The sequence below is a fragment of the Pollachius pollachius genome, assembly GCF_949987615.1.
Source record: "Pollachius pollachius genome assembly, chromosome: 7".
In the NCBI taxonomy this organism is placed as follows: Eukaryota; Metazoa; Chordata; class Actinopteri; order Gadiformes; family Gadidae; genus Pollachius; species Pollachius pollachius.
Window position 1 is genome coordinate 24,447,010 of NC_136940.1, and position 24,115 is coordinate 24,471,124.

General features: G+C 41.8%; 1 protein-coding gene across 1 annotated transcript in view; it reads right to left on the reverse strand.

Moving 5' to 3' along the window:
* Positions 1 to 24,115, reverse strand: part of LOC307078324 (unconventional myosin-Vb) — a gene marked incomplete at both ends in the record, with an annotated part of 40,110 nt that continues 15,995 nt past the window's right edge. The window contains 12 exon segments of the mRNA XM_079740067.1: positions 1 to 162; positions 292 to 372; positions 487 to 661; positions 1,257 to 1,545; positions 1,902 to 2,040; positions 2,443 to 2,532; positions 4,522 to 4,673; positions 21,328 to 21,456; positions 21,647 to 21,755; positions 22,322 to 22,436; positions 22,571 to 22,671; positions 23,244 to 23,522. Coding sequence (XP_079596193.1) covers positions 1 to 162; positions 292 to 372; positions 487 to 661; positions 1,257 to 1,545; positions 1,902 to 2,040; positions 2,443 to 2,532; positions 4,522 to 4,673; positions 21,328 to 21,456; positions 21,647 to 21,755; positions 22,322 to 22,436; positions 22,571 to 22,671; positions 23,244 to 23,522 — 1,821 coding nt within the window.

A 24,115-nucleotide genomic window follows, 5' to 3' on the forward strand; every position in this document is an offset into this window, starting at 1 on the left:
TCAGGCCCTGCGGAGGAAGGAGATCTTCAGGGAGTCGGGGATGTCCAGCTGGCCGGCGTGGAGCTCCGGGGGGGGCAGGTAGGGCAGCGTGACGGGGTACACGTGGCCCACGTCCATCACCAGCTGCGGAGGACGGCCGTCTGAGCGCCGCTTCAGGACGCTCTGTCGGAGCGGAGGAAGGGCGTTAATACGGAACGCCCATCTATACCACCACCACCTCCAGCAGGGCTCCTAGTATGTTATACAATATACAACAATAATATATACGATAACCATGAAGCCATTAATTACCAGAACGGAGCGTATGAAATTCAGAGTGACTTTTTCTTCCAGGTCGCTTTGTGGCGTGTAGAGTTTGAGAATCTTCAGGATCTGTTTGGACAAAAATAAGAGCTTTCTTAGAGAGAGACAGAGAAATAGAGACAGGGAGAGAGGGAGAGAGACTGACACACAGAGATCTCGAGAGAGAAAGAACAAGAGAGCCACCTGCTGGCTGGATAGTACATTGCAGGTCTCGACCAGCGCCTCTGCGTCCGCCTCCGTCTTCTTCCCCACTTGCAGCAGCTGAGCCGCCTGGATGAGCGGTTCCAGTTCTGCCACAGCGCCCCCTGCCTGCAGGTTGTGGCTCCGCAGCCACTCCTCCAACACACTGATGTTGTATCTTTAGCAGGGGGAAACGACACATACAACTTAGAATGGGATTTTGGAATAGGTTTTTTTAACCAAATTGGGGTTTTATTGCTAGTTAAGTTTAACTAGCAAGGAATTATTTAAAACTTTTTCTGAAGATGAGAGGAATTACAAACACAAATGTACTGATAGGGAAATACAACAACAAAGTGTACAAGGTTATTAAATGGCAGGTATACAAAGAGCACGGTCGGGCCAAAAAGCAGCATCAACACCATCCCGTATGTGTGCTGCTGTACGCAGCAGCAGACTAAGGGGTCATTGGCCCCTCGACTACTATTTGTGTGAGGCGCCCTAACTGACACCGCAGAAAAATCCTTCGCTAAATCAGCACTGCCACAGAAACAAATGCAAATTCGCAATATCTTGCGGAGGCAGGCAAGCCTGTGCGTTAATCCACCTCTGGCTGTACCTTATCTGCATGCGCCGCCTCCCCTTCCTGTGTGTGTGTGTGTGTGTGTGCGTGTGTGTGTGTGCGTGCGTGCGTGCGTGCATGTGTGCGCGGCGTACCGTATCTGAAGGGCCCCGCCCCCCCTCTCCTGTGTGTGTGTGTGCGTGCGCCGTACCGTATCTGGAGGCCGCGGCTCCAACAGCAGACGTCGTTCCTCAGCAGCAGGCTGTTGAGCGCGGCGGCGGTGATGGCGTAGGTCAGCTGGCGGAAGGCCTGCTCCGTCAGGGCCGGGGGCGCGGCCTGCCGGCCGAGGGCCCCGTGGAGGGCCCCCAGCTCCCGCAGCACCGCCACCACGGTGGGGCTGTCCCGGGGCTCCGAGGAGCCCGCCCGCCGGCGGGACGCGGGGGGTCGGCCGCCGGTCCCCGTCAGCCCCGCGATGGCCTCGCTCTCCAGCATGGCCGGGACTGGGGGGAGGAGGTGGGAGGAGGTGGGAGGAGGGGAGGAGGGGGATGGGTGAGGAGGGGGGTGGGGGAGGAGCAAGAGGAGGGGGAGGAGGGGGAGGGGGGAGCAGGATGGGGGGGTTGAGGGAGGAGGGGAGGGAGATGAGAAGAGGTGAGGTCATCATCATTGTAGTCATTATGTCATGAGGGGGATGAGAAGAGGTGATGTCAATAACATTGTTATCGTGATATCATACCTTTTTAATTTGACCATTTTAATTTAAAGGAGCACCCCCTGCAGTACGCGTACCCCCATTCGAGGACCACTTCTTTAGGGGGCCTAAATGCGGCGATCCCCCACTAGTGTCTGACGACGGTACCTATGATGGGGTGGAGGCGGGCCTGGGTGAGGGTCAGCAGCTGCTGGTAGGCCTGGATGCAGAGGCTGCTCAGGGCGTGGCTCACGTCAGAGAGGTCAGAGGTCAGGGGCGCCCGGCCCTCTGAGCCTGGGGTCCCCGCCTGGGGGTCACAGAGAAAGAAATAGGAATAAGGAACTTAAAGGGGAGCTATTATTATTATTATACTGCCAGGTGTGAGTGTGATTAGCCGTTACAAGCCGTTTTGGAAATCTGCCTCTTCTGACATCACAAGTGGGCGTGTCCACCTAGATGTGTGCTGGATAGGTCAGTCTACCAGCCTACCCAAGTGGGCTGTAGCAAACGCTGCTCATCTGTCCGTCACACATCTAGGGGGACACGCCCGCTTGTGATGTCAGAAGAGGCAGATTTTCACCTTTAAATTGATCCGTCTTCTTAGAATTTTCTTTTAGACTTTTTTTGTTTGTGTTTTGTTACCTATTTCTTAAATTTGGGCCGGGTTTTAAAAATGCAGATGCTGAACTATAATATTTTAAAAACAAACCTTTTTGGGTGAATGTTGCATCAGCAGATCATTCAGCAGACAGGCGTTTTTCAGCCACAGAGCGGTCATATTGACATCACTCGAGTGTTTCTGTAGACAATAAGCAGACAGATTTCACATGACTTCCAGAAATAACAATAATAATGTGTCGTGAGCTCACTTAATTACATTACTTGGCACTGTATTATTTCACATTCAACACAGGGCTTTTTGCACTGCTTTGATTAACTCTTCAAGGTCAGCCAACCCAAAATTCTGAAAATGTTTTCTAGGGTCAATAAAGTTAATATGGTTTGTAAAAAAGAATGCATCATGGGATTTTCATTTTTTTTTTTACCCTAGAACCCTGTGTCAGTTGGTGTTAATACCCTAGAACCCTGGGCTGTTGGTGTTTATACCCTAGAACCCTGTGTCGGTTGGTGTTAATACCCTAGAACCCTGGGGCTGTTGGTGTTAATACCCTAGAACTCTGGGGCTGTTGGTGTTAATACCCTAGAACCCTGGGGCTGTTGGTGTTAATACCCTAGGTCCCTGGGTCAGTTGGTGTTAATACCCCAGGACCCTGTGTCGGTTGGTGTTAATACCCCAGGACCTTGGGTCGGTTGGTGTTAATACCCTAGGTCCCTGGGTCGGTTGGTGTTAATACCCCAGGACCCTGGGTCGTTTGGTGTTAATACCCTAGCTACCCTAGCGGTTGGTGTTAATACCCTAGCTACCCTAGCGGTTGGTGTTAATACCCTAGCGGTTGGTGTTAATACCCTAGCGGATGGTGTTAATACCCTAGATACCCTACAGGATGGTGTTAATACCCTAGCTACCCTAGCGGTTGGTGTTAGTTCCCTAACTACCCTAGCGGATGGTGTTAATACCCTAGCTACCCTAGCGGATGGTGTTAATACCCTAGATACCCTAGCGGTTGGTGTTAATACCCTAGCTACCCTAGCGGTTGGTGTTAATACCCTAGCTACCCTAGCGGTTGGTGTTAGTTCCCTAGATACCCTAGCGGTTGGTGTTAGTTCCCTAGCTACCCTAGCGGTTGGTGTTAATACCCTAGCTACCCCAGCGGTTGGTGTTAATACCCTAGATACCCTAGCGGTTGGTGTTAATACCCTAGCTACCCTAGCGGTTGGTGTTAGTTCCCTAGATACCCTAGCGGTTGGTGTTAGTTCCCTAGCTACCCTAGCGGTTGGTGTTAATACCCTAGCTACCCCAGCGGTTGGTGTTAATACCCTAGATACCCTAGCGGTTGGTGTTAATACCCTAGCTACCCCAGCGGATGGTGTTAATACCCTAGCTACCCTAGCGGTTGGTGTTAATACCCTAGCTACCCTAGCGGTTGGTGTTAATACCCTAGCTACCCTAGCGGTTGGTGTTAATACCCTAGCTACCCTAGCGGTTGGTGTTAATACCCTAGCTACCCTAGCGGTTGGTGTTAATACCCTAGCTACCCTAGCGGTTGGTGTTAGTTCCCTAGATACCCTAGCGGTTGGTGTTAGTTCCCTAGCTACCCTAGCGGTTGGTGTTAATACCCTAGCTACCCCAGCGGTTGGTGTTAATACCCTAGATACCCTAGCGGTTGGTGTTAGTTCCCTAGCTACCCTAGCGGTTGGTGTTAATACCCTAGCTACCCCAGCGGTTGGTGTTAATACCCTAGATACCCTAGCGGTTGGTGTTAGTTCCCTAGCTACCCTAGCGGTTGGTGTTAATACCCTAGCTACCCCAGCGGTTGGTGTTAATACCCTAGATACCCTAGCGGTTGGTGTTAATACCCTAGCTACCCTAGCGGTTGGTGTTAGTTCCCTAGCTACCCTAGCGGTTGGTGTTAATACCCTAGCTACCCCAGCGGTTGGTGTTAATACCCTAGATACCCTAGCGGTTGGTGTTAATACCCTAGCTACTCTAGCGGTTGGTGTTAATACCCTAGCTACCCCAGCGGTTGGTGTTAATACCCTAGATACCCTAGCGGTTGGTGTTAGTTCCCTAGCTACCCTAGCGGTTGGTGTTAATACCCTAGCTACCCCAGCGGTTGGTGTTAATACCCTAGATACCCTAGCGGTTGGTGTTGTTACCGTACGTTACCTTGAGCGCTGCCTTCATGGCGGCGACGGCGTTGCAGCAGAAGGAGCGCGTGCGAGCGTGCTCTCCGCCGCGGTCGGTGTGACGCACACACAGGAACAACACGCTGGCCGGCAGCCCGGCCGGGAGGGACAGAGCAGTGTCCACGCGCACGTCTGAGGAACACGCACACACGCACATAGAACCCACACGTGTGTGCGCACACACACACACACACACACACATGTACATGCACAAATATAAACATGCAGACACACATGGAGGCACACACATGGACGCGCGTGTGTGCACACACACATGCATACAGGTGCGTACACACACACAAACACACACATACGTGTTTATAGACTATATCAGGACTTATGACAAAAACGTGACAAATTGGGACATGCCTTTCCCAATGTCCAAGAGACCTGGGAATCAGATTATTTCCATTACTTGATTCTAGGAATGCATCCATCTGTTGAGATTTTGTCTAGGGCTATATTTTTGTTCAGACCTGATTTTAATGCGACATATGAGGACTTTTTCGGGTTTAAAGTGACTTATAAGGCCCATAGCAACCAGCCCATACACACACACTCCATTTTCAGGTTTATGTGAATTATAAAGACCCTATAATACACAAAATAGGATCTGTATTTGAACTTGGGTCCGGTAATATATGTTGAAATGTCTTCATAAGAATCATAGCTGTACAATACCTGACTAAACCTTTAAAAAATCAAATTGTCATGCTCCCAGACAGCCCGGGTAACCTTCAACAGAAAGGACTATCCATGTTCACATAGCTCTTAAATATAATATATTCTCAGTCTCCTATGCATAAGGCAGTGTAGTAGACATGGCATGTTTGAAGTGAATGAGAAACTGTCTCTATGAAAGCATCCAGCTTCTATGAAACATGAACAGTATATTAACAGTACAGTAACAGTATAGTAACAGTGAACAGTATATTAATTCAGCTAACCAGTCCAAATAACGTTGGAATTTACAACACATTTACATACATGAATGCAAGTTACAATACACGTGGCCTTTTACAAGCACCCATTCAAATGGTCAGTTTAACATTGAAAGAATTTGACACATTCAACAACTTGGGACAAAATAGTGAGGACAAAAATGGGTCATTATGTCCCAAAAAAAACAAAAGCAAAAAACAAGATCAATTGGAATGGAACTATCTAGTCATCTTCCTTTTTAATGCTACGTTTCTGTTGTGTACGTAGTACTTGATGGCAACCCAGTCTCTGTCTTTCAGAGCTACTGGCTCTGCCTGGAGGCAGGAGTCACAGTCCTTTTTACCAGGTATTCTGCAGCTTGTCATGAAGTTAAGCAAATGCCGCTCAACAGCCTTCACTTCCTCACCTGTCCACTTGCTTCTCACCTTCACAGCTTTCATAAATGGAAACAAAATACAACTGATTAACAATGGAACAATGGCTCTGCTAACGTGACAAATGGGGGATATGATACAAAGGATTCTAGTTAGTAGTTATATGATATATGTTATCAATACATTTTTCTAATAAAGTAATGAATACAAAATGCTTACTAACCTTGCTTTCTTTTGGAGCACTTTGAAGAAGCTTGGGATGTGACTATTTTACCATGTCTTGGTTGTGTGTTGCTCATGTTTACACTATCCAAGGTGGTTGATTCAGGAGTGCCCTCCATGTTGTCCAAGGTGGTTGACTCGGAAGTGCCCTCCATGTTGTCCAGGCTGGTTGACTCAGGAGTGTGCCTCAGACGTGTCTGGTCCCTAGCAGTCTCAGTTATTGAGCCTTTGCAAAGTAATAATGATGGTGATGTTATTCTATGAGCTTTCTGACAATACGTTTGTTTGCTTGTATTATTCACTGTAAACAACCTCAGTGTCAGGCAATATGCAATTCTACATTATATATTAATTTAGATTTTAGATGTAAACATAAGCTGAATGCAAATTCATGAATGTAGAATTACTTGAGGATCATTTCGATAATCCCCCCAGAAATGTTAATTTATTTGACATAACTTAAAAGATATTACCGCATATATACAAGTCAGGATACCTTTGCATTGATGTAGGTCAGCAACGTTTTCTTCGCTGGAATCATCACTCATTTCTACTTCATCTGGTTGGGTAAAAAACAGCTCAGGCAAATTATTTAAATTAAGGACTAAGAACACTAAGAAAAACTATATTTCAAGGATTTCAAGGTTACCTTCAGGATTGACCTCAATGTCATCCAGCCCTTTCCCGTGCAGGTAAGGCAGCCTTCCTTTTTCGATTGCCATCAAGAGTTTGCTGACTTTTGCGAGCTGAAGGGTACTCTCTGGAAGCCGATAGAATTCTCTATGGACACGGATGTCATGTCCTAGAAAGGTGGCAAGTTGATCCATTTCATTTTCTTTAAGATTTAGTAGTGTGGACAAAGTGGCCACTTGTTTCCGCAATCTTGTTGAGGTGAGTGCCTCTGGGTTCTTTGCACCACATTGCTTTGCAAACTTACGAAAGCAGTCAGAGCCTCTGTAATGGGAAAGGACACCTGGCCGTGCAAACATGTACACATTTTCTTTGTGGACTTGACACTCTTTCCTGCTTTTCATGAGGAGGTCCATAGCAGCGATCATGTCAGGGGTTAGAAGCACTGGAACCTTTCTTGACCTTTTACCTCGAATCTCAACTCTCTCAAAGTGCTCTGCAAGCTTCCTCTCGAAGTCGGTAAGGCCCCTCACAATGTCTGGATTCAGCTCTGTACGATCCCTGGATGTGAAAGTCTGAAGCTCCATTTTTGAAACTTCACCTTCCCGCCTTCTGTTAAATAGTACTACCTGCGTCAAAGTCAGTTTAGCAAGATTACCAAAGCTTTTGCTGTTGGGTTCTTCCTCAAGGTCCTTCATGCACTTAACACGCTCAGCAGCAAGAAACTTGTGCAGCACCGACACATCCTCTGTAAAGGGTAAAACCTGTGGTTTATTCCATTTGGCTTGTTGAAGTGTTCCCAATGCGGCAGCAGAAATGGACTCTGTCCACTTTTTCTGATGTAGAGTGACAAATTGCTTTGCAGACTCCGCAACGGCAGGGCGATTTGCAATGATGGCATTGCATTGCACAATACCTGCAACTTTGGATAAACTGTGTCCCAATTTCAAAGCCAATGATGGGATTTTATACGAGTTGCTTTCGACATCATAACCAGCAACAGATCTAACTGCCTGTATCACATGCGGAAAGTTACAAGGCATAACGAGGTCTTCGGTGCTCTTCAAAGGTGTTATAGCTCTTGCCGTTATCAATAGTCTTGCCATCTCTCTCATTTTTTGGCGTATGTAGTCATTCCTTCTTTCATATGGTTTCCTGGAATTGAACAGTGACTCGCCGATACAAAGGATGACAGTTTCACTCCTTACAACCGAAGAAACGTCATCCTGGTTCATTTCACATGCAATCTTCCAAACACTTTCCTTAACTGAGTCAGGTCTTGGTAAGTGCATTTGAATCCGTTTTCGGCCAACTTGAGGCTCTTCCTCAACAGACTTTTTCGGGCAGTTTCTCACATGTCTCCATAAAGAGTTTCTTGCATACAATCCTTCGCAAAATCTGCAGTGACGGAAGTCATCAGATTGTTTTGCAGTACTGGGTCTTCTACAAGCAACCATCTCTCCAGTGCCACAGCTTGCCACTTCAGCATTATGGTCAAAGTTTCCTCTCTTCTTAATAGAGCGTAACAACTCGCTTCTTTTGCAGGATCTTTTATCAAAACTGAAAGCCATTGCAACATCAGGCTCTTTACTGTGGACGGATTCAAGATGTCTTGCCAATTTAGAAATGGCCTTTTTACAATAAAGACAAAATTGCTTCTTGTTGTACTTGCTTCCTTTTGCTGTTATTGGCAATGGTGTGACATTTATGGAGCTTTTCTGCTGTGATGTTTTCTTTAATGAATTGGCACTGCAGCTTATCACTGAAGGACAATGATTGCTGCTCATCTTTGAAGAACTTAATGTTTTAGGTACCTCTGAACTGGTGGTACTATCCCTCTTTATGGTTTTGAGTTCTTTACTAGCAGCACTTATAATGGAAGCATCCGAGGAATTGCCACATGAGTCTGGAACATAGTCAGCATCATCATAGTCCGTAGCATCCGAAGATTCCTCAATTAAGTCAGTGGAGGTCTGAATGAAAATGGAGAAAAAAAGCTTCTAATTCTGTCAATAACTTATGCATGCATGAATAGCTAGGGTATCATACTCCCTACAGTACCATCACAATGTGCATAACATCTACAAACTCACAGAATAAATAATTCTGGTGAACTGAATCAAAGATCTCTTGGCTATCTCTTTTTGAGCCTCATGGTAACGATCTTCACAACGACCATGATGGCGCTTCAGATTTTGCAGATGGCAGCTTTTTCTAAGCTTTACAAATCAAAATGAAAATACTTACTTGAAACTCTACGATGTTTCCTCACATCATAATTACCCGAAGGTGTTAAAATATGAACTATTTGATGACCAGAATGCAGCATTCTTACCTGCTCTGCAATAGGCCACTGGTGGGAGCAGACAGTTCCAGAGGACTTGCTTGCCTTGAATGAAATGATGAACAATAAATATTATTTTGTATAAACACAGTACCGTAACGTGGAATTAGGATATATTATACTGTGCTGCATTAACTTTGCATGTAGGGACCACAGTTGTAACTAAAATAATTCAAACGTGGATCTGGGCTTTTTATGTAAGACTCTATAGAAATAGTTAAAACTAAAATATCTGCTAACCAACAATATGAGGACTGTGTAACACACACACTCTACTCTTGTTGGGTCATACCATATTGGGACGTCACGTCATCAGAAACACATTTTAGCCTTGCACAGAGTAAGTTCAAAATGAGGACATGACGACTGACTTAGACATCAATTTAATTTGAATAGAAACGATCTACAATAAATGTGTAATAACCTGTTGGATCTGGGCTTTTTATGTAACTCTATAGAAATGGTTCAAACTAAAATATCTGCTACCCAACAATATGAGGACTGTGTAACACACACACTCAACTCTTGTTGGGTCATACCATATTGGGACGTCATCTGAAACACATTTGAGCCTTACACAGACTAAGTACAAAATGAGGACCTGACGACTGAACACATCTAGAGTGAAGGTTCCTGACTTTGACTTATCCTTTTGTTCTCAAAGAAAGCTGAAAAGCCCCAACACTAATGTAAATGGATCTACTGCCGTAGAAATTAAATCACGCAAATTGATAAGAAGTATGTTAAATGGGCAAAATCATTACCAAATGGGAAAAAAAACATAGGATTTGGTGAGAATAGAGATTAATTTGATGTTTTGAGGGGCGGTTAGTTCTGTCAAATGGTAAGGCTAATTTTGTTAACGCTATGATATTGAACCAACTTATGGAAATGTTGATATTGTCAACATTTTGCACAAAAACGTTGGTTGTGATAGTCAGAAGCCATTTCATATATATATTGGAATGGACTGAGACATCAATTTAATTTAAATAGAAACAATAAATGTGTAATAACCTGTTGGAAGGATGAAGTGGATCTCTGGTTAACTTCTGGGTCCGTTGAAGTATGAGCTGGGATCTTGCCACTTTGTGTCTGAAACGAAATACAACAATAAGCTGTCAGAAATATTTTGTATTATAATATACATCATACTCATTTAATTTACAATATATTCCTACCACCAGTCTGTCATAATCGCCTTTGGAATGAAACTCATTGCTGAGGTCAAGGGCTGCATTGACTTTGCATGTAGGGACCACAGATGTTAGTTAAAATAATTCACACGTGGATCTGGGCTTTTTATGTAACTCTATAGAAATGGTTCAAACTAAAATATCTGCTACCCAACAATATGAGGACTGTGTAACACACACACTCTACTCTTGTTGGGTCATACCATATTGGGACGTCATCTGAAACACATTTGAGCCTTACACAGACTAAGTACAAAATGAGGACCTGACGACTGAACACATCTAGAGTGAAGGTTCCTGACTTTGACTTATCTTTTTGTTCTCAAAGAAAGCTGAAAAGCCCCAACACCAATGTAAATGGATCTACTGCCGTAGAAATTAAATCATGCAAATTGATAAGAAGTATGTTAAATGGGCAAAATCATTGCCAAAGGGGAAAAAAAACATAGGATTTAGTGAGAATAAAGATTAATTTGATGTTTTGAGGGGCGGTTAGTTCTGTCAAATGGTAAGGCTAATTTTGTTAACGCTATGATATTGAACCAACTTATGGAAATGTTGATAATATGAACATTTTGCACAAAAACGTTGGTTGTGATAGTCAGAAGCCATTTCATGTATATATTGGAATGGACTGAGACATCAATTTAATTTAAATAGAAACAATCTACAATAAATGTGTAATAACCTGTTGGAAGGATGAAGTGGATCTCTGGTTCACTTCTGGGTCCGCTGAAGTATGAGCTGGGATCTTGCCACTTTGTGTCTGAAACGAAATACAACAATTAGCTGTCAGAAATATTCTGTATTATAATATAGATCAAATCTAGTTAGTAAACTAATGATCATACTCATTTAATTTACAATATATTCCTACCACCAGTCTATCATAATTGCCTTTGGAATGAAACTCATTGCTGAGGTCAAGGGCTGCATTGACTTTGCATGTAGGGACCACAGATGTTAGTGAAAATAATTCACACGTTGATCTGGGCTTTTTATGTAATTCTATAGAAATGATTCAAACTAAAATATCTGCTACCCAACAATATGAGGACCGTGTAACACACACACTCTACTCTTGTTGGGTCATACCATATTGGGACGTCATCTGAAACACATTTGAGCCTTACACAGACTAAGTACAAAATGAGGACCTGACGACTGAACACATCTAGAGTGAAGGTTCCTGACTTTGACTTATCCTTTTGTTCTCAAAGAAAGCTGAAAAGCCCCAACACCAATGTAAATGGATCTACTGCCGTAGAAATTAAATCACGCAAATTGATAAGAAGTATGTTAAATGGGCAAAATCATTACCAAATGTGAAAAAAAACAAAGGATTTAGTGAGAATAGAGATTAATTTGATGTTTTGAGGGGCGGTTAGTTCTGTCAAATGGTAAGGCTAATTTTGTTAACGCTATGATATTGAACCAACTTATGGAAATGTTGATATTGTGAATATTTTGCACAAAAACGTTGGTTGTGATAGTCAGAAGGCATTTCACATATATATTGGAATGGACTGAGACATCAATTTAATTTAAATAGAAACAATAAATGTGTAATAACCTGTTGGAAGGATGAAGTCGATCTCTGGTTCACTTCTGGGTCCGCTGAAGTATGAGCTGGGATCTTGCCACTTTGTGTCTGAAACGAAATACAACAATAAGATGTCAGAAATATTCTGTATTATAATATAGATCAAATCTAGTTAGTAAACTAATGATCATACTCATTTAATTTACAATATATTCCTACCACCAGTCTATCATAATTGCCTTTGGAATGAAACTCATTGCTGAGGTCAAGGGCTGCATTGACTTTGCATGTAGGGACCACAGATGTTAGTGAAAATAATTCACACGTTGATCTGGGCTTTTTATGTAATTCTATAGAAATGGTTCAAACTAAAATATCTGCTACCCAACAATATGAGGACCGTGTAACACACACACTCTACTCTTGTTGGGTCATACCATTTTGGGACGTCATCTGAAACACATTTGAGCCTTACACAGACTAAGTACAAAATGAGGACCTGACGACTGAACACATCTAGAGTGAAGGTTCCTGACTTTGACTTATCCTTTTGTTCTCAAAGAAAGCTGAAAAGCCCCAACACCAATGTAAATGGATCTACTGCCGTAGAAATTAAATCATGCAAATTGATAAGAAGTATGTTAAATGGGCAAAATCATTGCCAAAGGGGAAAAAAAACATAGGATTTAGTGAGAATAAAGATTAATTTGATGTTTTGAGGGGCGGTTAGTTCTGTCAAATGGTAAGGCTAATTTTGTTAACGCTATGATATTGAACCAACTTATGGAAATGTTGATAATATGAACATTTTGCACAAAAACGTTGGTTGTGATAGTCAGAAGCCATTTCATGTATATATTGGAATGGACTGAGACATCAATTTAATTTAAATAGAAACAATCTACAATAAATGTGTAATAACCTGTTGGAAGGATGAAGTGGATCTCTGGTTCACTTCTGGGTCCGCTGAAGTATGAGCTGGGATCTTGCCACTTTGTGTCTGAAACGAAATACAACAATTAGCTGTCAGAAATATTCTGTATTATAATATAGATCAAATCTAGTTAGTAAACTAATGATCATACTCATTTAATTTACAATATATTCCTACCACCAGTCTATCATAATTGCCTTTGGAATGAAACTCATTGCTGAGGTCAAGGGCTGCATTGACTTTGCATGTAGGGACCACAGATGTTAGTGAAAATAATTCACACGTTGATCTGGGCTTTTTATGTAATTCTATAGAAATGGTTCAAACTAAAATATCTGCTACCCAACAATATGAGGACCGTGTAACACACACACTCTACTCTTGTTGGGTCATACCATATTGGGACGTCATCTGAAACACATTTGAGCCTTACACAGACTAAGTACAAAATGAGGACCTGACGACTGAACACATCTAGAGTGAAGGTTCCTGACTTTGACTTATCCTTTTGTTCTCAAAGAAAGCTGAAAAGCCCCAACACCAATGTAAATGGATCTACTGCCGTAGAAATTAAATCACGCAAATTGATAAGAAGTATGTTAAATGGGCAAAATCATTACCAAATGTGAAAAAAAACATAGGATTTAGTGAGAATAGAGATTAATTTGATGTTTTGAGGGGCGGTTAGTTCTGTCAAATGGTAAGGCTAATTTTGTTAACGCTATGATATTGAACCAACTTATGGAAATGTTGATATTGTGAATATTTTGCACAAAAACGTTGGTTGTGATAGTCAGAAGGCATTTCACATATATATTGGAATGGACTGAGACATCAATTTAATTTAAATAGAAACAATAAATGTGTAATAACCTGTTGGAAGGATGAAGTCGATCTCTGGTTCACTTCTGGGTCCGCTGAAGTATGAGCTGGGATCTTGCCACTTTGTGTCTGAAACGAAATACAACAATAAGCTGTCAGAAATATTCTGTATTATAATATAGATCAAATCTAGTTAGTAAACTAATGATCATACTCATTTAATTTACAATATATTCCTACCACCAGTCTATCATAATTGCCTTTGGAATGAAACTCATTGCTGAGGTCAAGGGCTGCATTGACTTTGCATGTAGGGACCACAGATGTTAGTGAAAATAATTCACACGTTGATCTGGGCTTTTTATGTAATTCTATAGAAATGGTTCAAACTAAAATATCTGCTACCCAACAATATGAGGACCGTGTAACACACACACTCTACTCTTGTTGGGTCATACCATATTGGGACGTCATCTGAAACACATTTGAGCCTTACACAGACTAAGTACAAAATGAGGACCTGACGACTGAACACATCTAGAGTGAAGGTTCCTGACTTTGACTTATCCTTTTGTTCTCAAAGAAAGCTGAAAAGCCCCAACACTAATGTAAATGGATCTACTGCCGTAGAAATTAAATCATGCAAATTGATAAGAAGTATGTTAAATGGGCAAAATCATTACCAAATGTGAAAAAAAAACATTGGATTTAGTGAGAATAGAGATTAATTTGATGTTTTGAGGGGCGGTTAGTTCTGTCAAATGGTAAGGCTAATTTTGTAAACGCTATGATATTGAACCAACTTATGGAAATGTTGATATTGTGAATATTTTGCACAAAAACGTTGGTTGTGATAGTCAGAAGCCATATCATATATATATTGGAATGGACTGAGACATCAATTTAATTTAAATAGAAACAATAAATGTGTAATAACCTGTTGGAAGGATGAAGTGGAACTCTGGTTCACTTCTGGGTCCGCTGAAGTATGAGCTGGGATCTTGCCACTTTGTGTCTGAAACGAAATACAACAATAAGCTGTCAGAAATATTTTGTATTATAATATAGATCAAATGTAGTTAGTAAACTAATGATCATACTCACTTAATTTGCAATATATTCCTACCACCAGTCTATCATAATCGCCTTTGGAATGAAACTCATTGCTGAGGTCAAGGGCTGCATTGACTTTGCATGTAGGGACCACAGATGTTAGTTAAAATAATTCACACGTGGATCTGGGCTTTTTATGTAACTCTATAGAAATGGTTCAAACTAAAATATCTGCTACCCAACAATATGAGGACTGTGTAACACACACACTCTACTCTTGTTGGGTCATACCATATTGGGACGTCATCTGAAACACATTTGAGCCTTACACAGACTAAGTAAAATGGTTCAAACTAAAATATCTGCTACCCAACAATATGAGGACCGTGTAACACACACACTCTACTCTTGTTGGGTCATACCATATTGGGACGTCATCTGAAACACATTTGAGCCTTACACAGACTAAGTACAAAATGAGGACCTGACGACTGAACACATCTAGAGTGAAGGTTCCTGACTTTGACTTATCCTTTTGTTCTCAAAGAAAGCTGAAAAGCCCCAACACCAATGTAAATGGATCTACTGCCGTAGAAATTAAATCATGCAAATTGATAAGAAGTATGTTAAATGGGCAAAATCATTGCCAAAGGGGAAAAAAAACATAGGATTTAGTGAGAATAAAGATTAATTTGATGTTTTGAGGGGCGGTTAGTTCTGTCAAATGGTAAGGCTAATTTTGTTAACGCTATGATATTGAACCAACTTATGGAAATGTTGATATTGTCAACATTTTGCACAAAAAGGTTGGTTGTGATAGTCAGGAGCCATTTCATATTGGAATTGACTAAGACATCAATTTAATTTAAATAGAAACAATCTACAATAAATGTGTAATAACCTGTTGGAAGGATGAAGTGGAACTCTGGTTCACTTCTGGGTCCGCTGAAGTATGAGCTGGGATCTTGCCACTTTGTGTCTGAAACGAAATACAACAATAAGCTGCCAGAAATATTCTGTATTATAATATAGATCAAATCTAGTTAGTAAACTAATGATCATACTCATTTAATTTACAATATATTCCTACCACCAATCTATCATAATCGCCTTTGGAATGAAACTCATTGCTGAGGTCAAGGGCTGCATTGACTTTGCATGTAGGGACCACAGATGTTAGTTAAAATAATTCACACGTGGATCTGGGCTTTTTATGTAACTCTATAGAAATGGTTCAAACTAAAATATCTGCTACCCAACAATATGAGGACCGTGTAACACACACACTCTACTCTTGTTGGGTCATACCATATTGGGACGTCATCTGAAACACATTTGAGCCTTACACAGACTAAGTAAAATGGTTCAAACTAAAATATCTGCTACCCAACAATATGAGGACCGTGTAACACACACACTCTACTCTTGTTGGGTCATACCATATTGGGACGTCATCTGAAACACATTTGAGCCTTACACAGACTAAGTACAAAATGAGGACCTGACGACTGAACACATCTAGAGTGAAGGTTCCTGACTTTGACTTATCCTTTTGTTCTCAAAGAAAGCTGAAAAGCCCCAACACCAATGTAAATGGATCTACTGCCGTAGAAATTAAATCATGCAAATTGATAAGAAGTATGTTAAATGGGCAAAATCATTGCCAAAGGGGAAAAAAAACATAGGATTTAGTGAGAATAAAGATTAATTTGATGTTTTGAGGGGCGGTTAGTTCTGTCAAATGGTAAGGCTAATTTTGTTAACGCTATGATATTGAACCAACTTATGGAAATGTTGATATTGTGAATATTTTGCACAAAAACGTTGGTTGTGATAGTCAGAAGCCATTTCATATATATATTGGAATGGACTGAGACATCAATTTAATTTAAATAGAAACAATAAATGTGTAATAACCTGTTGGAAGGATGAAGTGGATCTCTGGTTCACTACTGGGTCCGCTGAAGTATGAGCTGGGATCTTGCCACTTTGTGTCTGAAACGAAATACAACAATAAGCTGTCAGAAATATTTTGTATTATAATATAGATCAAATCTAGTTAGTAAACTAATGATCATACTCATTTAATTTGCAATATATTCCTACCACCAGTCTATCATAATCGCCTTTGGAATGAAACTCATTGCTGAGGTCAAGGGCTGCATTGACTTTGCATGTAGGGACCACAGATGTTAGTGAAAATAATTCACACGTGTATCTGGGCTTTTTATGTAACTCTATAGAAATGGTTCAAACTAAAATATCTGCTACCCAACAATATGAGGACTGTGTAACACACACACACTCTACTCTTGTTGGGTCATACCATATTGGGACGTCATCTGAAACACATTTGAGCCTTACACAGACTAAGTACAAAATGAGGACCTGACGACTGAACACATCTAGAGTGAAGGTTCCTGACTTTGACTTATCCTTTTGTTCTCAAAGAAAGCTGAAAAGCCCCAACACTAATGTAAATGGATCTACAGCCGTAGAAATTAAATCACGCAAATTGATAAGAAGTATGTTAAATGGGCAAAATCATTGCCAAAGGGGAAAAAAAACATAGGATTTAGTGAGAATAAAGATTAATTTGATGTTTTGAGGGGCGGTTAGTTCTGTCAAATGGTAAGGCTAATTTTGTTAACGCTATGATATTGAACCAACTTATGGAAATGTTGATATTGTCAACATTTTGCACAAAAAGGTTGGTTGTGATAGTCAGGAGCCATTTCATATTGGAATGGACTGAGACATCAATTTAATTTAAATAGAAAAAATCTACAATAAATGTGTAATAACCTGTTGGAAGGATGAAGTGGAACTCTGGTTCACTTCTGGGTCCGCTGAAGTATGAGCTGGGATCTTGCCACTTTTTGTCTGAAACGAAATACAACAATAAACTGCCAGAAATATTCTGTATTATAATATAGATCAAATCTAGTTAGTAAACTAATGATCATACTCATTTAATTTACAATATATTCCTACCACCAGTCTATCATAATTGCCTTTGGAATGAAACTCATTGCTGGGGTCAAGGGCTGCATTGACTTTGCATGTAGGGACCACAGATGTTAGTTAAAATAATTCACACGTGGATCTGGGCTTTTTATGTAACTCTATAGAAATGGTTCAAACTAAAATATCTGCTACCCAACAATATGAGGACCGTGTAACACACACACTCTACTCTTGTTGGGTCATACCATATTGGGACGTCATCTGAAACACATTTGAGCCTTACACAGACTAAGTACAAAATGAGGACCTGACGACTGAACACATCTAGAGTGAAGGTTCCTGACTTTGACTTATCCTTTTGTTCTCAAAGAAAGCTGAAAAGCCCCAACACCAATGTAAATGGTTCTACTGCTGTAGAAATTAAATCACGCAAATTGATAAGAAGTATGTTAAATGGGCAAAATCATTGCCAAAGGGGAAAAAAAACATAGGAATTAGTGAGAATAAAGATTAATTTGATGTTTTGAGGGGCGGTTAGTTCTGTCAAATGGTAAGGCTAATTTTGTTAACGCTATGATATTGAACCAACTTATGGAAATGTTGATATTGTGAACATTTTGCACAAAAACGTTGGTTGTGATAGTCAGAAGCCATTTCATATATATATTGGAATGGACTGAGACATCAATTTAATTTAAATAGAAACAATAAATGTGTAATAACCTGTTGGAAGGATGAAGTGGATCTCTGGTTCACTTCTGGGTCCGCTGAAGTATGAGCTGGGATCTTGCCACTTTGTGTCTGAAACGAAATACAACAATAAGCTGTCAGAAATATTTTGTACTATAATCCATTTAAATTAAAACAGAGAAAATCATTTGTGTACACACATAAAGTGGTGAGAACATACATGCAAGAAGGGACATGTGTTTATACATTTTATAATTCTTTAACAGATCCTATACATTCTAATCTATCAAGAGGATTTACTTACCAGAGCACGCCATGGCCACGGAGATTCTCCATAATCATAGGTTATTTCACTCTCTGCTTGGATGTTTTCAATCGCAAACAGGCAAAGATGAGGTTTACATTGGACTGTCATCTTTCTCATTTTACAATTTGGGGACCTGTTGGCATCATTCACCAGCCGCCCCAGTGAACCGTCTTCGCAGGACGCATCTAAGCTAAAATTGAAGAGGGAAACAGATTCAAACTTTCTCCACAAAACCCATAAGGGTATAGAGACTAACTGATGTCTTATAGGCTTTCACTTACCACCATGAGCCATTGTTCCATTCAAAATCAAACAAGAAAGCATTTTGGTTTTCCGTATACTTCCCCTGCCTCTTGTCCCGTTCATATTGCGATATTAACTCCCCACGGTACTCGAGGACAAAGGATCCCTTTTCAATTGGTGCACAGGCAAATACACCACGTCCTGATACAACAAAGTTAACAATTTAGTATCAAGTAATACAGCACACATTAGGTTTATGAATTGCAGTTGATCAGACCCATTTAGCCTGCTTATCAATATGTATGATTTAATATTTAGGGGAAAAATCCATTGCAGGGGTGCAAACTGGTAAGGACCAAAAAAGGTGACAACATTCAAAAGAAAGTCTGAAAACTAAGAAAATCACGAGGAGAAGTATTTTATGTGGGATTTAATGAGATCTACAGCTAAAAAGACTTGAATGTGTTTCAGATGACATTCCAATATGGTATGACCCAACAAGTGTAGAGTGTGTGCATAACATACCTTTATGTTCATTGATCCAATTGACCTTATAACAAGGCTTGTCACTTCCAGATAAAATAAAATTAATAGCCTCACCCTCAGGACTAAGTCTGGCTCTTCTATTTGACATGCTCGTCAATTGCCCATGTGCTCCTCAACTAGCAAACAAACTACATTGGAAGATGAAAAAAAGTCAGCGAGACAAATACAGAAAAGACCAATACTTGATTGGAATCAAATTAGGATTCATCAAATGGTATTAGTCTGCCTTTAGTCATATCTCACTTATGTTCTTACTAATGCTGTATATCATTAGCTTATTAAGCTAGTCAGATACCATCAGAATAGGGTACTGTCAGAAATCTTAACACCTTAACATCTTCAAAGATAAATATTGTTATAAAATTATAACACTGTAAGCTCCACAATTAATATTGTCTGCACTGAACAACCAATATCATACATTTAAAAAACATTATAATATAAATTCCAGAAAAAACGATTTAGTGCTAAGTAACATTGTTGGTCAAGAACACTGAGATGTAACAACAGCTTAGAGAATAACTATCTTTAGTTGTAATTAAAGAAACAATAAATGTATTACCTTCATTTCTCATACACTTCGTCCAGTTCCGTTTGGAGAATGTGGCACATTCCTTTCAGCTAATTCGCTAACATTAGCTTAAAAGTTTGCTTCCTATTTGTTGTCAGTTGAGGTCATGGGTCATGGGTTTTTTCCAGCGGCAGCGAATGATAGGTAGGTGTTTTCATTTAAAAAGGAGACAATGCGCTCATCCTTGTAAAGAATGAAGAGGTGCTGTACAAAAACGTAATTATCGGGATTTTATAGTTATAGTTGACTATGATATCATGGATTATGTGTATTCAAGTAAATCTATCTTAATTAGTTGGTAAGTGTGCTCCCATGGTGTGCTCAAACAAAATCGCCATTTTGTGAAATTAGTCACGTGACTATGAAAGTGTGTTTAGAGTGTGTTAAAATTCCCAAACTGACCACTAGTTGGCGTATTCACAGGTGAGCAAAAAGTACAAACACTCACACACACTCCAAATTACAAAATTGTGAAATTTAAAGACATGTCAGATTTTTTGTTTAGGGGCATTCTATGGTAGTTTAGAACACTGTAGTAAGCTCGGAAAAATGAGGACTCCGAAAATGTCCTCATATTTCCGAGCGTCCTGACATTGAAGGTGAGTTTTCATAAAATTGTCCTGATATGTCACTAAAACGAGTGCACTTGCGCACACACACACACAGAAACACACACACATGTACATGCACAAATTTACACATGCACATGCACATGCAGACACGTACATGCACACACACACGGTCACAAAAGGCAAACAGATTAATGTATAAACATGATCGTTTTTAACGGTAGCATTAGCTTAGAAATATATGGTCATGCTTATAAAGCAAGCCAAAGTCAGCCGAATCCCACTACACTTCGTCCAGCTCACTTAAACCAATAGCATAAGTCGATGAGCCGCCTAATCAATATGAGTTGTGTGTTTTCTTTTCCATCCCTGAAAGGGGAGGCCGGGGGAGAGCAAAGGCCTCTTTAATGAGGTAAACAGCGTCTGCCAACTTGCCAGTACTTTTCCGTATTGGATTCGAGTATATTGACGGGAGCAGAGTTTTACTGGCGCTCAGACGCGTGGCGGGCCCGGCGGCTCGTAAACAGAGATGATTGGGGCCAGCGCCTCTCTCCCCCCCCCCAGTGTTTCACCCTCTACCATACTCTGGTGTACTGGGTTGTACTGTTGTACTGTGTTGTACTGTGTTGTACTGTGTTGTACTGTGTTGTACTGTTGTACTGTGTTGTACTGTGTTGTACTGTGTTGTACTGTTGTACTGTTGTACTGTGTTTATGTCTTTGAGACTGTACCTGTGATTAAGGGCTATACAAATACAATTTAAAGTGAATTGAATTGAAGGGGCAGATCGCTGATCGTGGGATCATCCAGCGAGTGTCCAACCCCGACTGTACCTGTGATGAGGTTCTTGATGAGCTTGGCCTCCTCTCGCTTCCTAACCTCCAGTAGGCCCCGCGGGTCCTGGGGTTTGGGTTGGGTCGCAGAGGGCCCGGGGAACTCTGAAGGGGCCATAGGGGTGGCGGCTGGACACCAGACATGAGGACACAGCCAATCACACAGAAGCAGAGCAGAGAGAAAACCACACACATGTAATCATATTCTTCTATATTATAAGATTTTGGTTATTATGCAAAATAAATATGGCTTGAGGTAAAATTGCACATTACATTGCATTGTATCTGATGAACGTACACATCACGGGCCATATCGTACCGGTTTGTGCTAACAGTCTTCTCAGGGTGACTGTGGCTCGAAGCTCCTTCAGTTCCCTCCTCAGTCTCACACACTCCAGCTCCCGAACCTCCAACATCTCAAGTACATCCTGTAGACACGCAGAGGGAAAGAGGGAGAGAGGGAGAGAGTGGGAGAGGAAGAGAGCGCGAGAGAGAGAGAGACAGAGAGCAGGGGAGATGGAGAGAGGGAGAAAGGCAGAGAGAAGGGGAGAGGAGAGAAGGAGAAAGGCAGAGAGAGGGGGAGAGGGAGAGAGGGAGAAAGGCAGAGAGAGGGGGAGAGGTAGAGAGGGAGAGAGGCGGAGAGGGGGAGAGAGGGAGAGAGGGAGAAAGAGAGAGAGGCAGAGAGAGCCCATTAAAACCGGAAGCGACCACTCTCTGTGTTTATCTGAAGTGCATCTGTGGATCAATCCGCAGTAATGGATCCAAAATGGACCCACAATTTCCAACACAGACAATGGCTGATGGCTCCCAGGAAGACGGCTTGAGACGGCAAGTAAGGAACGCAGAGAAGGAAGTCTTCTTCTCATCGTCATCATCCTCCTCAGCCTCATTCCCATCCTCATCAGCATGGTGGGATAATCATCCAATAATAAGTAATACATGGTCTCAACAGTCCGACTCCCCCACACATTATGTGTGAGTGTTGTGCCCGTACCTCCTGCTGTGCAGTGGAGGGACGGCAACTCGGAGGCCTGCCAGCCAGCGTCCTGGCAGCCTCCAGCTCCTCCTCCAACCGCCTGCATTGGCTGCTCAGCTGCACCTCCAGGAACCTGACAGCACACAGACGCACAAACACAGACAAGCTCACCAACACAGGCCCCAAGAGCTCACAGCATGGCGCGGCGCCAGAGCGGGCGTCTCTCCTTCAGGACGCCGGGAGAAGAACCTTGAACCATCGACTGACTTGTTGGCGACCCGCACGGCGTCGTAGGCGTGTCCCAGGTCCTCGCCGCTCATCTGTGGGGTGGAGGCTTTGGCCACGCCCATCCTCTCCATCAGGGGGTCCTGAACGTACCAACGTAAGCGTCAAATGACCTTCCCCGACATTATGGGATGTACGGAACCATCCCATAATGTCTCTACTATACGTATTCACGGAAACATCCCATAATGTCTCTACTATATGTATTTACAGAAACATCCCATAATGTCTGTACTCTACGTATTTACAGAACCATCCCATAATATCTATTATACGTATTTACAGAAACATCCCATAACATCTATTATATATATTTACAGAAACATCCCATAATGTTTCTACCATTCGTATTTACAGAAACATCCCATAATGTCCCTATTATAGGTACAGAAACATCCCATAATGTTTCTACCATTCGTATTCACAAAAGCATCCCATAATGTCCCTATTATAGGTACAGAAACATCCCATAATGTATCTACCATTCGTGTTTACAGAAACATCCCATAATGTTTCTACCATTCATATTTACAGAAACTTCCCATAAAGTCCCCTTCTTCCACTGATGATTTTCTCCCCCTAATCAGTACCAGCAGAGCTTGTACTTTTAAGTGTACGATACTTTCATCTCCGCGGTTCTCAGCTCCACACCCACCATGAGCCGCTGAGGGCCCCAGTCTGGGGGCCCCCGGCCCGGGACGGGGGAGCCCGGGGATCCGGGGAGTCCTGCAGGTTCTGGGGGTCCTGGGGACCCGGGGGGTCCGGTGACACTGACCCCGTGAGCCGCCTCGGGGAACGGCCCCCCGGACGGGAGGGAGAAGGGGGAGACAGGGGGGAGGCAGGGGGAGGCAGGCCCCGGGGAGGATGGCCCCGGGGAGAGGGGCTCCGAGCCCAGGCTCTGGATGGAGTCCGTCCTTCTGTGGCCCTGGGTGCGCTGCCATGGCAACCAGCGGGGAGGGAGCGAGGTTGTTATGGTTAGCATATTATATTCAAGGAAAACAAATATAGTCAGGGTGTTTTTATCAAAGAATATAATCAAAATAATAATTCAGTCCCTCCAGAAAAACGTGATTATGCGATCGCATAATTCACCGCATAATCAGCTTAAGTCTGCATATTCATGCGGGGGCCGCATTTTTTCAAATATGCCGCACTTTCACCGCATAAATTGCAGATTTCCGCGCAAAATACGCAGGGCTTGCATGATTTCATAATCACCGCATTTTCGTTGCAAAAAAGTCACATATATCTTACCAGAAAGTTGAAAAATGTTGCGTTTACTTCACACAAGAGCAGCCATTTCTCCCTGTTGCCATGGGAACGTTATGAAGTTCCCGCAATTTTTGCAAGTTCCCGCAATTTCATTGCATAAAATTGCATAAATATGCCACATATTTCATGGCATTTTTAAAAAAAAACATGCGGCATAATCAAGGATTTTTTTTTCTGGAGGGACTGATAATTAATAATAATACAAAGTAATACAAAAAGCAATCCATAAAAAGTAATCCAAAAACTCCTATTCCT